This window comes from Natrix helvetica, assembly GCF_964273705.1.
Source record: "Natrix helvetica genome assembly, chromosome: 14".
NCBI classification, from domain to species: domain Eukaryota; kingdom Metazoa; phylum Chordata; class Lepidosauria; order Squamata; family Natricidae; genus Natrix; species Natrix helvetica.
In genome coordinates this window covers 10319898-10334434 of record NC_138564.1, presented here as the reverse complement: position 1 = coordinate 10334434, position 14537 = coordinate 10319898, and the positions used below count along the sequence as shown (strand labels likewise).

Genomic DNA, 14537 nt, shown 5'->3' with positions numbered 1-14537 from the left:
AAGACCCTGTCTTATTTTTGGGAAAACATGGTAGATAACACAAGGGTTTCAATAACAATTTCATTGCAATCCTCTAGGTTGGAGAGTCCCACCACATGCCAAAAAAGCCAACACAGTTCTAGGCTGCATCAACAGAGGGATAGACTCAAGATCACGCGAAGTGTTAATACCACTTTATAATGCCGTGATAAGACGACGCTTGGAATATCGCATCCAATTTTGGTTGCCGCCGTAATAAAAAAAGATATTGAGACTCTAGAAAGAGTGCAATCGATTGATCCATCAGTTTAGTTTAATGAAAAGAAGGACTAGGGGAGACATGATAGCAGTCATCCAACATTTGAAGGACTGCCCCAAAGAAGAGGGAGTCAAGCTATTCTCCAAGGCACCTGAAGGCAGGACAAGAAGCAACGGATGTGAACTAATCAAGGAGAGAAGCAACTTAGAACTAAGGAGAAATTTCCTGACAGTGAAAACAATTAATCAGTGGAACGACCAGAAGTTGTGAATGCTCCAACACTGGAAGCTTTTAAGAAGATGTTGGATATCCATTTGTCTGAAGTGGTATAGGGTTTCCTGCCTAGGCAGGGGGTTGGACTAGAAGACCTCCAAGGTCCCTTCCAACTCTGTTATTATATATTATTTTTTCCAACCGAGTATGTATTTTCGTCCAAGAAATAACCTTTGAAACACAGGGGTTGTTTTTACCTTCTTCAGAAGACCAGGATGGGTGTCATCACACAACTCATCTAAGTGCCATCCCAGTTTTGCGGCTAGACCTGGAGAGAAGAAAAATCAAAGGATCGGCGGTGGGGGGGGGGTGAGGCGTTCCCCAAGGAATGTCTGAAGAACTGCAGTGGGAATACACCCGTTGAACTGGCCTCTCAGCCATGCAATGGCATATCTGCAAAATGAAATGGATTAACAGCTCACTTTCAGTCAGCTTGAATTATGAGCTCAACGATTTGCCGGACATTTTACATGAACCAGAAGATGTGTTATCTGATGAAAATTGCTTAATTTAATATCCCGCCTTGACAAGGCAGTGAACTGTACATCTTTTGGTGAAGATGCCAAGGAGGTTGATTTGACTTAGCTGGGAAGATTAAGGAACCTGCTCTTTTGCTGTTTCTTTCTCACACACAAACATGCACCACAATAGACACCATCTTGCTTAGATGGAGTCAAGGGCCTGCGAGACCCATTTCCAAACACAACATCAAAGAACGAAGAGACTCCAATTGTATTTGCGCAGCAATGGGAAAATGGTGAGATTTTGTCAGATGAGAGCGCAATTAAGAGAATGCTAGAATGCACAGAAATGGATAGATTAAAACTTGCTATTAAGGATAAAGAAGCAACTGGATATTTTTTGACATGGGATGTATTTTACCAATGGTTAGACAATAGAAACAGAAGTTAGAAAGGAGGAGATATAAAAAAATGGAGAAATGTTAATGTAGAGAGAATTTGATGATAAAGATATTGTAGAGATGCAATGGCTCGATGGCTAAGATGCTGAGCTTCTCAATCAGAAAGATCAGCAGTTCAGCGGTTTGAATCCCTAGTGCTGTATAACGGAGTGAGCGCCCGTTACTTGTCCCAGCTTCTGCTAAGCGAGCAGTTCAAAAGCATGTAAAAATGCAAGTAGAAAAATAGTTTCAAAGCCGAAGAGCCAGCGCTGTCCGAAGATGTCTCCGTGGTCATGTGGCCGGCATGACTCAACGCTGAAGGCATACGGAGTGCTGTTCCCTTCCCACCAAAAGGTGTTCCCTATTTTTTTCTACTTGCATTTTTTACATGCTTTCGAACTGCTAGGTTGGCAGAAGCTGGAACAAGTAACGGGAGCTCACTCCGTTATGCGGTGCTGGGGATTCGAACTGCCGAACTGGCGACCTTTCTGATCGACAAGCTCAGCATCTTAGCCACTGATCGGCTTAGATTAATTTGGAGGCAAGGAGCAACACCCAATGCTTCCTTAACTTAGATATCATAGGTACGGAGGCCAAATTCTCTCATACAGACTTTTGGGATCAATTTAGCAGAATTTCTTCTTCTTTTCAACCAAAAACTGTTAGACGGCTTCATTTTTTAACAGTAAATTTGGTTTGGCTTTAAGAGCTCCCACCTCAACTCCCACCCACCCCCCAAACAAACCACCAAGGTGAATTTGTCTTTGGGTTTTGCATTCAATCACTGTTTTAATATCTAAAACTTCTGTTCACGTCCTTCCTTCCCCCACGATACCATGTTGAATTCATGCCTCTTCTCATTTGGCCCGCCTATCCTTCTTACGACCGCAAGAGATTGCAGCTAGTATTTTTAATGTGGTTTTCGTCTTGGCTCATGCTTAAGACACCGGTTAACTGTATTCCTTTTCTTGATTCGCTTCCAGGCCCTGGTAAAATATCCCCCTGTCTGTCTGTCTTCTCCGTCTCTGATGTCTCTCTGCGGGCAGAGATAAATTGAGAAGCGCAAAGAAGGACTGTCGTGATTTATTGGACGCCTGGATCTTATCTTTTTCTTTGGGGTTGCTGGGCTCGAATTAAGCAGGAGTAACCTTGGAAAAGAGGCTGCTCCATCCGTTTTTCATATGGAAATCAGATGTAGGGGTGCCTTGAATTCATCTCCTTTACCTTTCTATTCAACTAGGTCGGCCCACACATGTTTAAATTAAAAAAAAAAAAGGGGGGGGGAAGGCACCGACATTTTCCTCACTTTTTGGAATGTACACGCTCTGTTTTCTTTCTCCTGGCTGGGGTGGATACCTCGTCAATCCTTCTGAGCCATGCCAGATTGATAAGTTGAGGCTAGTGATCTAGAACGCAAGGGAGCAAAGGATGGCTCTTCACCCTAACTGTGGAGTCTGAGCTTGGGTGTTTCCTTGCAGACATCTCGTCGCCCGACTAGGTAACATCATCAGTGCTAGAGGAGAGTGGGGTTTATGGAGAGGAGGACTGTGGAAGTCCTTGGTGCTCTCTGAACTTGGTTGTTTCTTTGCAGATGTTTCATTACCCAACTATATAACATCATCAGTGCTAGAAGAGAGTGGGGTTTATGGAGAGGAGGACTGTGGAGTCCTTGGTGCTCTCTGAGCTTGGTTGTTTCCTTGCAGACGTTTCATTACCCAACTACCTAAAACATCTCTTCATTGCTTGAATGCTTCTCTTACAATAGTTCCTACTTGCTCTCTGCATTTTTTTTATCATAAGCAACAGGATTGATTGATTAATTGAAGTGCTCCTGTTCGGTCAAGAATCAGATCATTGAATCAATTGCTTTTTAAAAATGAAATGAGGGAAAGCATTCATTAAGCTGGAAGAGAGCCAACTTAATGGACAAGTGCAATAGTCCCACTCACCCATTAAGACATTTTCACTGGCCGAAGGGGGCTTACAATTTACCCATTAAAAAAAATAGCCATACTGGAAAAGTGTAGAAATGTGTGCTTTTCATCTAGCTGTAATATTTGAGCAGTCTACACTGAATAACAGAAAACAGAGCTGGAAGGGACCTTAGAGGACTTCTAGCCCAGCCCCCTGCTCTGGCAGGAGACACTCTACCAATCCATACAAAAGGCGTCCAATCTCTTCTTAATGCCCGTACCTCAGTGATGGAGCACCCACAACCTCTGGAGGCAAGCTGTTCCACTGATTAACTGTTCACATTCTCAGGAAATTCCTCCTTAGTTCTAGGTTGCTTCTCTCCTTGATTAGTTTCCACCCATTGCTTCTTGTCCTGCCCTCAGGTGCTTTGGAGAATAACTTCTCTCCATCTTCTTTGTGGCAGCCCCTCAAATATTGGAAGACTGCTATCCTGTCATCCCTTAGTCCATCTTTTCATTAAACTAAGGTAAAGCACATATGTGCTAGTCGTTCCCTACTCTAAGGGGCGGTGCTCATCTCCGTTTCAAAGCCGAAGAGCCAGCGCTGTCTGAAGACGTCTCTGTGGTCATGTGGCCGGCATGACTCAACACCAAACGCTGTTCCCTTCCCACTAAAGGTGGCCCCCTCTTTGTCTACTTGCATTTTTTAACATGCTTTCAAACTGCTAAGTTGGCAGAAGCTGGGGCAAGTCACGGGAGCTCCCTCCATTACGCAGCGCTAGGGATTCGAACCGCCGACCGACCGACCTTTCTGATCGACAAGCTCAGTATCTTGGCCCCTGAGCCACTGCGTCCCCCTTTTCATTAAACTAGACATACCCAACTGTTCTTCGTATGTTTTAGCCTCCAGCCCCCTAATCATCTTCGTTGCTCTTCTCTGCACTCTTTCCAGAGTCTCCATATCTTTTTGTAACGTGTGTGCATGTATCCTTGAAATAAGCTCAACAAACCGAAACACTAATTGCACTGAAGTAGCCCGTTGCTTCGAAATGCTTAATTTTTTTTAAAAAAAAGACAGATTGCCAAAAGTCATGATTGCCAACAAGGAAATAAATCCATGCGTGTTGAAAAAAATTCTTCAGATGAAATGTATGCTTTAGAAAACAATCATGCTTGCCCTTGTTTGCCCGTGAGGTCATCCTCAAAAAAGAAAATAATAATGAACGTTGTCGCTTCTAGCGGGACACTTGAAGATGGTTATTAAATTAGAGCATTAAAAGACATGATGTGATTGAATGTAGCATCCCAGCCTGTCTGAGATCAATGGTGTGATTAAAATTATAAAGAGGAAAATAACCAATGGAGAAAGCAGCAGTGTCATCAATTTAAGACGGTCTCTTAGCAACTGTCCGAGGTTATGATGGGCTACTTATAACCTAGATTTGAAACTCCAATGGTTGCTCACCCCTACAGTCCTGTGGCTGAGCATTTTGGGCTGTTGGCAGCATTCCGTGGTCACATGACTCCATTTTAGGATGGTTTTGCTGAAAGTTTCCGTTTGTATCCGGTTTTGGGGAAAGAGTGTCATCGCTTTATAACCTCTGTGTTCACTTAATGACTGTCCCAAAAAGAGTCAGGTAATCAGGCCACTTAGGTCATGAATCAGTTTTATGACCTTTATATATTAACAACTCTGATGGGCAGGCTCCATTACAGTCCTAAATCAAGGACTACCTGAATATAAAGAAGTAGAGTTAAAACAGGGGCCGGACCCGTTAGGAAGAAATGCAGTTAAAGTGATGTTTAACTATTGCAGGTTTGTTTTTTTTTAAATTAAGTGGTGAATTGGGAGTCATCCCTTGATGTTTATGGACAGCCTGATAAATCTTTCTTTCTTTACTAAGTTTTTTTTTCTTAAAAATCCTTTTCTTTTCTTTTCTTCTTTCTTTCTTCCTTCCTTCCTTCCTTCCTTCCTTCCTTCCTTCCTTCCTTCCTTCCTTCCTTTCTTTCTCTTCCTTCCTTTCTGAAAATTAATGAATATTGAAAGATGTAAAGCTTTTTTTAAAAAAGATTATATTTGATGTGTGTTCATATAAAGAAAAAAAAAAAAACCAGAACAGAATTGGAAGGGACCTTGGAGGTCTTCTAGTCCAACCCCCTGCTCAAGCAGGACAACCTATACCAGAGGTGGGTTGCTGCTGGTTCAGCCGAATCGGTAGTGGAATTCGGGCCTGGGTCGCAGAACCGGCAGCGACCCAGGCCTGCCATACCCCTGAACCAGTTGCCTCGCTGCCACTTGGCCCCGGCTAGTTGGGATTTTTGTGACTGCTCGTGTGCATTTCACTGTAAATTGTTCTGCACAGATGCGGGGAAAGTGTCCTGGCGCAAGGCTCTGCCCACCTACCCAGACGTCATCACGGACCTTCCGTGCATGCGCAAAAGGCTTTGCGCATGCCCAGACGCGCACGCTACCGCTATCGAACCATTGGTGAGGAAAAGAGGATACCATTACAGGAGCACACAACTTTAAAAACCACCAAGATTGAGAAACGCTGCTCTAGATTACCTTTTAAAAATGATTTTTTCCCCCCACTCTAGCGGGAGTTTAATTCTAAATTTTCATTTTAAGAGGAATTAGAATTCTTGGAATTGTTTTATTACTTATGAAATAAATAAAGAAATAATAAAACAATTATAAGAATTCTAATTCCTTTTAAAAGCCTCCCATCGCTGGAAGCTTTTAAGGAAGAGACTGGACAGCTATTTGTCCGAAATACGTAGTATAGACCTCCTGCGTGAGCAAGGGGTCAAACTAGATGGCCTCCAAGGTTTCCTCCAACTCTTGTTACTCTTAAGACTGCAATTAAGTTTTAAACTGGGAGATAGTGTTATGTTTCCTACTGCAGTTAGAAAAAACGTAAAGGGATTGGACTGGAAGTCCATATTTCAAAAAAAAAAATAAAAAAATTAACAGCTTGGTAGAACAGCGTCCAAAGAAATCCAATAGGATTAAAATAGCTCTCCATTCAAAATAGCTCTTAGCTCTTGAATTGTAGTTTGGCGGTGAACTTTAGCTATGCAAGTTCCAGAAATAAAACAGGAAGGGGGGGGGGAGATTCTCTTCAGCCATCTGCTGGAAGGTAGAAGCCTTTTTAGATATTCTGACATCCACACATTCAAGTTGTCTAGTGAAGGAAATTCTTTTCCCAAGGAAACTTTGGTGAGCCTGTGAACCCCAGGATGTTGCAAACCATCGTAAATGGGTTGGAAAAAAAGATGTTGAGACTCTAGAAAGAGTGCAGAGGAGGGCAACAAAGATGATTAAGAGATGGGGGGCTAAAATATATGAAGAACAGTTGCAGGAACTGGGTATGTCTAGTTTGATTAAAAGAAGGACTAGGGGAGACATGATAGCAGTCTTCCAATATCTCAGGGGTTGCCCCAAAGAAGAGGGAGTCAAGCTGTTCTCCAAAGCACCTGAGGGCAGAACAAGAAGCAATGGGTGGAAACTAATCAAGGAGAGAAGCAACTTAGAACTAAGGAGAAATTTCCTGACAATTAGAACAATTAATCAGCGGAACAGAAGTTGCCTCCAGAAGTTGTGAATGCTCCAACACTGGAAGTCTTTAAGAAGATGTTGGATAGCTATTTGTCTGAAATGGTGTAAGGTTTCCTGCCTAAGCAGGGGGTTGGACTAGAAGACCTCCAAGGTCCCTTCCAATTCTGTTCTATTTTTTTTCTTTATATGAACACACATCGTATAATATTTCCTATATTTATTCTATTCTATTCTACTCTACTCTACTCTACTCTACTCTACTCTACTCTACTCTTCATTCTATTCTATATACACGCTGGTTGCAAAATATCTGAATTTTGATCAGGAGACCGCGGGGATGTTGTCATAAGTTTGAGGAATGGTTATAAGAAATGCCGAGCTGACGCAGTGGTTAGAGTGCAGTACTGCAGGCTACTTCAGCTGACTGCTAGCTGCAGTTTGTCAGTAGAAATCTCACCTGCTCAAGGTTGACTCAGCCTTCCATCCTTCCGAGGTCAGTAAAATGGGGACCCAGATTGTTGGGGGGCAAGAAGCCGATTCTGTAAACCGCGAGAGAAGGTTGTAAAAGCACCGTAAGGCAGTATATAAGTCTAAGTGCTATTGCTAAGTCACTTTTTCAGCAACATCGTAACTCGGAATTGCCACTAAATGAATAGTTGCAAGTTGAGGGCAGCCCGTATCATAGGAGGCTCTTCTTGCCTATCCCAATAGAAGGTTATCAAGAGTCTTCCAAAGAATTTCAGCATGCAGAGTCACCACAATCTATAGCAGCAACTCTTTGCTCCTTCCCTAAGCAGGGACCATTTAGCAGAGTTATCGATGATCCAACAATGATGATAAACTTCCCTGTTTCCATCAAGGCAACCCAGCACATGGTGGAAAACCTTACGGAATCAGACTAAGAATCTTTTATTAACCTTAAATTAGCCTTGAAAACTAGTGTTCATAAAAGTTGGCCACGTTGAGATGGGTGGACTTCAACCCCCAGAATTCCCTAGCCGGCGTTACTTTTCTGGCTGGGGAATTCTGGGAGTTGAAGTCCACCCATCTTAACATGGCCAACTGTGAGGATCATGGATTTAACCTATGAAGGCATTTAACGAAAATAAAGAGAAACAACCGAAAAGTTGTATGTCACAACTCATTTCAGCTGCGGCTTATAAAATTCCCGTGAAAAGAGAGAAAGAGACATCTAATTGAGAGGCTGAAAAGGATACAGAGAAAGAAATGAATATGGAGAGGGCTATATATTATCATTTATTACAGAACATTGTCAATATCAACACCAAAAAGAAAGGAGCGGGGTGAGGAGAAGGGGAATACTCTTATTCTTCCCACCTCACCCTGTCAAAAGGAGATCAAGAGGAGCTCTTGACATCTCACTTGGGAGCAAAAATCAAACAAAATCACAGAAGGGGACAGGTTGGTACCAATGTAAAACCCGGGCGGCTGAGTGAGGAGATCACAGGAAGGGGCAAAGATGTGCTTGTGATGTTCCATGGCTTGGAGACACCAAAACAGAGGTGATCCCACCCCACGGTCTCAACCAGAGAAGAGGGCCTGGTGGTCCACCTCTAGAGTGCTTATCTGTGAACGTTCAGTCCAACCAGGGCTCGTCCCTTCCCTTGTTAGCTGCTCTCACTCCATTCTGCGGTCATGCCCACCCCGTGGACAGAGTGGTACTGATGCGGGGAAAGTGTCCTGGGCATCCCGTGGGCATAGAGGAACTCGGCTGGCTGTAAGTTCCCAGGAGGAGACTGGATGCCAGCTTGTTGCCGGACAAGAGGCTGGTGAGGAACGGAGGTCTGGTGCTGGAACATGGCATGGGTGTCCCCGAGTTGGGGCGAGGGATGAGCGGCCACGGTGGCAAGACGGGGCATCAGGGAGCCCGAGGTGAAATGAGCTGAAAAATGTTGGTAAGGCAACCGGTCCATGGGTTGCATGGGAGTTACTGTGCAGCTGCTGTAGGAGGACATGGTGGACCAGGTGTTGCAGCTGAGGTCCTCCAAGCTGGGCACCGCTTCCGGGGCTGGGGCTGCACTGGCATACATGCAGGCTTGGCGCTGAGCGGACTCAGTCCTGTAGGCGCTGTTCAGTCCTTGCTGCTGGGGGTAGTTGGAGCGGTGGTAGAAGGCCTCTTCTTCTGCTGGGGAGGTTTCCATGTAGGGCTTCTTGTAAGGGAGCTCCGCTGTGGAGCATTCGTCATCTGAGGGAGACACAAATGGGGAAGCCTTCAAGAGAAGCATATTGGGCACTGGATTTCATAGCCAGAAGGAAGAGAGGAGAAGGAGGCAGGAAGAAGGAGAAGGAGAAGTGGCAGGGAGGAAGGGATGAGAAGTAGAAGGAAAAGAGAAAGAGGAGGGAGGGAGAAGTGGTAGTAGAAGCGGCAAGGAGGAAGAAATTAGAAGAACAAGGAAGAGAAGAAGAGGACACAGGAAGGAGAAAAAGAAGGAGAAGGAAGAGAGGCAGGGAGGAAGGAATGAGAAGTAGAAGGAAAACAGAAAGAGGAGGGAGGGAGGGAGGAGAAGTGGTAGGAGGCAAGGAGGAAGAAATTAGAAGAACAAGGAAGAGAAGAAGAGGACACAGGAAGGAGAAAAAGAAGAAGGAAGAAAGGCAGGGAGGAAGGAATGAGAAGGAAAAGAGAAAGAGGAGGCAGGAAGGAGAGAAGGAGGGGAAGGAGGGAAGAAGAGGAAGTAGAAGTGGCAGAGAAAAAGAAGAACAAGGAAGGAGAAGGAGAAGAGAAGATGATAATACTTGGTTGATACCTAGGATGCTGGCACCAACCAGTATCAACCATCAGCGCCAGCCAATGATATTTATGATACATTTTTTAAATCTTCAGTTGACTGAGTTTCATGTTTAATGCATAAAAGAGATCATCAGCAGCAGCAGCCAAAAGAATCATGAAGAGATTCCCCACCAAGAAGGGAACTGGCACTTTGATAAACGAGACATTTCTTACCCATCCAACCTGAGCCATCGGGGAGATAGCAAGAAGACACTGTGTTGTCGTCGACTGGGATGGGGCATGATCTATGTGGCTAAGAGGTGGGGGGGAGTGCACCATGGGCAAGATATCCCTCTTGCCTGTGACAATGCAAGGAAGTGAGATAAAGTGAGCGAGGGGAGAAGGCAGGAAGCCACCCACCAAGTGGGAATCCCTAAACTGGAAAGAAAGCTCTCTCTCACACTCTTTTGTTATGTCTTTATCACTCTTCCATGGCTGGAGACCAATGATGGATGGTTTTCAAAGTTGACAGGATGGCTCCAACCAGAGACCGCTGTCGCTGCCCCTTCCCCAAATTTCTGTGGTTGCTTCTTTGGGAAAGAGAACTCTAGGAGGAGGGGGCTTTAGGACGAACCACTGAATCTGGTTTTGTCATTTCTCCAACGTTCTTTCTGTCCCCACCTTACAAAAATGCACACTGTATTTTGGACATTAACGCAATCGACGGAGTCCACAGGTATTTCGTGAGAAGAGTCCTCCACTCCCCTGCTCATGGTAGAATCTCTTATGCTACCTGGCTCAAAATGTTGACCTTGGACACCCTAGAACTACGCCAACTAAGGTCTGATCTGAGACAAAATTTGTCTGCTACAACGTCCTACCTGTCAATGACTACTTCAGCTTCAACCACAACAATACACGAGCTCACAATAGATACAAACTCAAGGGAAACGGCTCCAAACTCGATTGCAGAAAATACGACTTCAGAAACAGAGTGGTCAACACCAGGAATCCAGATTATTTTTTCAGAACTGAAGATTTCCCAAATATTGTCCATGAAGATTCTCAGTCGTCCAGATTTAAAAGCTTGAATCAGGGATCGCCATAAAAAGCAGGGTGTTTGAAAAAAAAAAAAAATTTCAAAATGATAAGTTTACCAAACGCTCGTTTTTTCCCCCCCGTGTGTGCTTCCATTCCAAATTGGCTCAGCCAGCCGATGAACTCTCGGAAAAGCCTGGCTAATCTCTCGGAATAGCTATAAATTTCACCCCTCCAAAATAACCTGCCGTTAGCTATTTAAGTATTGGAATTAATCCCAGGTCCTTTCTTAAGGCCTCCCAACCTGATAAGTTATCTGTAGCCCAGGCACCAGTTATCTTCCTTGGATGTAGATTCAACTTCTGTAGAACGGTGGGGTCACCTCTCTGTATTCTATCTATGCTGCTGTTGGTAATATGGGCTGAAACTCTCGGAAGGGCCAGTCAAGATGATTCTGCTAGACGGGAAACAGAACCCGAGAGAGAAAAGACAATGAAGAAACGTAGAAGGACTCAAATGGGAGAAGACCTGAAAATCCAGCTGTGTGGTGGAAGGGAGGAAAAAGCTTGCATTGATTCACTTCTCTCCAGTCCAGCCAAAACATTTTAGGAAACAGTTGGATAGCATGAGGGTCAACGACAGAATAACAGAGTTGGAAGGGAGCTTGGAGGTCTTCTAGTCCAACCCCTTGCTCAAGCAGGAGACCCTACGCCATTTCAGGCAAATGGTTGTCCAGTCTCTTCTTAAAAATCTCCAGTGATGGAGTGCCCACAATTTCTGAAGGTAAGCCATTCCACTGGTTAATTGTTCTCAGGAAATTCCTCCTTAGTTCTAGGTTGCCTCTCTCCTTGATTAGTTTCCATCCGTCATTTCTTGTCCTGCCTTCTGGTGCTTTGGAGAATAGCTTGACTCCCTCTTCTTTGGGGCAGTCCTTCAAATGTTGGATGACTGCTATCATGTTCCCCCTTAGTCCTTCTTTTTATTAGGTTAGACCAGGGGTCGGCAACTTTAAACACTCAAAGAGCCACAAAAGTCCTAACCGGAAGCCCCCCGTTCAATTCTGGAGCTGACCGGAAGTCCGGTTCCCCTACCATAGAGTCTCCTCCTAGCACGGCATCCTTTTTCCTCTGCCAACCGGAACTCCAATTCCCCCATCATAGAGTCTCCTCCTAGCGCGGCATCCTTTTTCCTCTACCTGTCCTAACCGAAAGCCCTATCCATTGTGGAGCTGACCAGCAACAGGGAGGCGCAGCAGAGGGATAAAAGAGCCACATGAGGCTCCAGAGCCGCAGGTGGCTGACCCCTTAGTTAGACATAGCTAGTTCCCATTCCCATCCCCCCTCTAAAACTCCAACTCACCTTGTCTCTTGGTGCAGTGGTAAACTTGCCCATGATCCTGAGATACAGGATACGGGTTCGCAGGTGGTAATAAGTCCTGGGAAGTGCTAGAGACGCCGTTCTCGCACTGAAACTGGGATCCAAGGTTAGAAGAAGCCGAGAGAGCTCTGCCTTCGCCACTGAAGGGACTGTGGTTAGAAGACACTTTCTGCCGGATTGTGCTTCTGGGGACAACCGGGTACTCCTTGCTGAAATCAAAGGCAAAAACAAACAACAACAGGGTTACAATGAGTATCATGGCAACTTCGTCCTACAAGCAATTCTCCATTTCAAGCTGGCATCCATGTAGGGTTTGGGGGAACCAAGAAAGTTTCATTTTCAAGGTCAATAAAATCTCTTAACCAGGGGTGGGATTCAGCCGGTTCAGACCAATTTGGGCGAACTGGTAGCGCCAACAATCCGATTGGCCCACCCTTGCACTTTACTTACTGTATTTTTCGGAGTATAAGACGCACCTTTTCCCCTCAAAAAAGAGGCTGAAAATCTGGGTGCGTCTGATACACTGAATGCAGCATTTTTTTGCCTCCCGAAACCCCGCCCCCTTCACCAAAATGGCCGTGCATACCCTTATGGAGGCTTTCAGACAACTCCTGGGGGCTGGGGAGGGCAGAAATGAGCAAAATCGGCTCATTTTTTGCCCCCCAGCAGCACTCCATAAGCTTCCTAAAGGCTATCCATGGCCTTTTTTTGACAAAAAAAAATGACCTCTTTTCACGAAAAACGGGCCTTTTTTTTGCTCGTTTTTGCCCCACCCCCACCCTGCAGGAGCACTCTACAAGCCTCCTAAGGGCTAGTTTTAAAAAACCCTGTCGTTAAGCAAGACATTTGTTGGGTGAGTTTTGCCCCATTTCCCAACCTTTCTTGCCGTAGTTGTTAAGTGAATTCCCTGCAGTTGTTTTAAGTGTGTCACCCGTTTGTTAAGTGAATCTGGCTTCCCCCATTGACTTGGCTTGTTGGAAGGTCGCAAAACAGGATCACGTGACACCTCCCCCCCCGGGGGACGCTGCTGCTGCAACAGTCCTAAGTCCATGCCAGTTGCTAAGCCTCTGAATTCTGATCACGGGATGCTGCAATGGTCGTTAAGTGTGAAAAACGATCCTAAGTCACTTATCTCAGCGCCGTTGTCATTATGAACGGTCACTAAATGAACGGACGGACTGTATACCCTGTTTCCCCGAAAATAAGACCTCCCCGGATAATAAGCCCAACTGGGCTTTTGAATGCATGCGCTAAAATAAGCTCCTCCCTCAAAAATAAGCCCTTCCTGAAAATATTGCAACACAGCAGCAGCCCTGAGGTGGCCACGCTCGCTGCCTCCTGCACCTCAAAAATAATAAGACCTCCCCGAAAATAAGGCCAGGCGCTTATCTCAGGGGGTTCAAAAGAAAATAAGACCCTGTCTTATTTTCGGGGAAACACGGTAGGAAAATGTTGTGCTTCGCCAAGGAACCTGTTTGCCACAAATCTGCACTCCATTTGCCCCGGGAAGGAAGATTTTGCCCGAGGAAGGAATCTGTCATACGGTGTCCAGCTGTGTTTCCCCCAATAGCTACCATTTCCCCGGCCATCCCCTTCCTCAAAAGGGAAACCTATAAAATGTATATACAAGGAAAGCTAGAGCATTTTAGTCCAATTAGAAACATGTGGCTGTTTCTGTTTGGAACGCAATATCTTTCCCACCCTGGATGGCGGCCTTTTGTTCAACATCATCCTCTCCCAAAGTTCCATTAAGGCCAAAGGATGAGCTGGCATCGGCATCAGCCACCTGTTCATAATTTCCCACCCCCCCTCCACCCAACGAAACTTTCAGGGAAAGTCCAAACTTTGTTTCTGACATAAGCCCTGCTTTGTTTCCAGTACGGAAGAGGGAATGGGGCCATGGAAAGGACGTTGGGTTTAATTTCAGTTGGAAATGTTTGAGTCCCATCATTCCGCCACATGTACTCAATTACCTCCCCTTGCATTCAATCCCATTCAGTTTTCGGGACCCATCTTGATGTTAAAAGCTGCCCTTATCAGACTCCCAACCTTGGCTGAGAATCCACTGTATTTCCCATCTAGGTAAAGGTTCCCCTCGCATATATGTGCTAGTCATTCCCGACTCTAGGGGGCGGTGCTCATCTCTGTTTCAAAGCTGAAGAGCCAGTGCTGTCCGAAAATGTCTCTGTGGCCATGTGACTGGCATGACTAAACGCTCAGGGCGCACGGAACGCTGTTTCCTTCCCACCAAAGGTGGCTCCTATTTTTCTACTTGCATTTTTTTACGTGCTTTCGAACTGCTAAGTTGGCAGAAGCGGAGACAAGTAACGGGAGCTCACTCCGTTACACGGCGCTAGGGATTCCAACTGCCAAACTGCCGACCTTTCTGGTCGACAAGCTCAGCGTCTGAGCCACTGAGCCACCACGTCTTATCTACCAGGTGTCAAACGAACATCTGGAGATGCCCAAAGGTGCTTCCCCAAAAGGTGGCTGGACTTCCTTGGTGTTTT

General features: G+C 45.3%; 1 protein-coding gene across 2 annotated transcripts in view; it reads right to left on the bottom strand.

Annotated features, from left to right (window-relative positions):
• Positions 1-8118: 8118 nt before the first annotated feature.
• TBX5 (T-box transcription factor 5) overlaps positions 8119-14537 on the bottom strand; it is a 38754-nt gene continuing 32335 nt past the window's right edge. For both annotated transcript variants that reach the window (XM_081966923.1, XM_081966922.1), the window contains exons 8-9: positions 12010-12236; positions 8119-9090 (exon numbers count right to left, since the gene is read on the bottom strand). In XM_081966923.1, the coding sequence (XP_081823049.1) occupies positions 8513-9090; positions 12010-12236 (805 nt within the window). In that variant the 3' untranslated portion in view covers positions 8119-8512. The remainder of the gene's footprint in view (positions 9091-12009; positions 12237-14537) is intronic.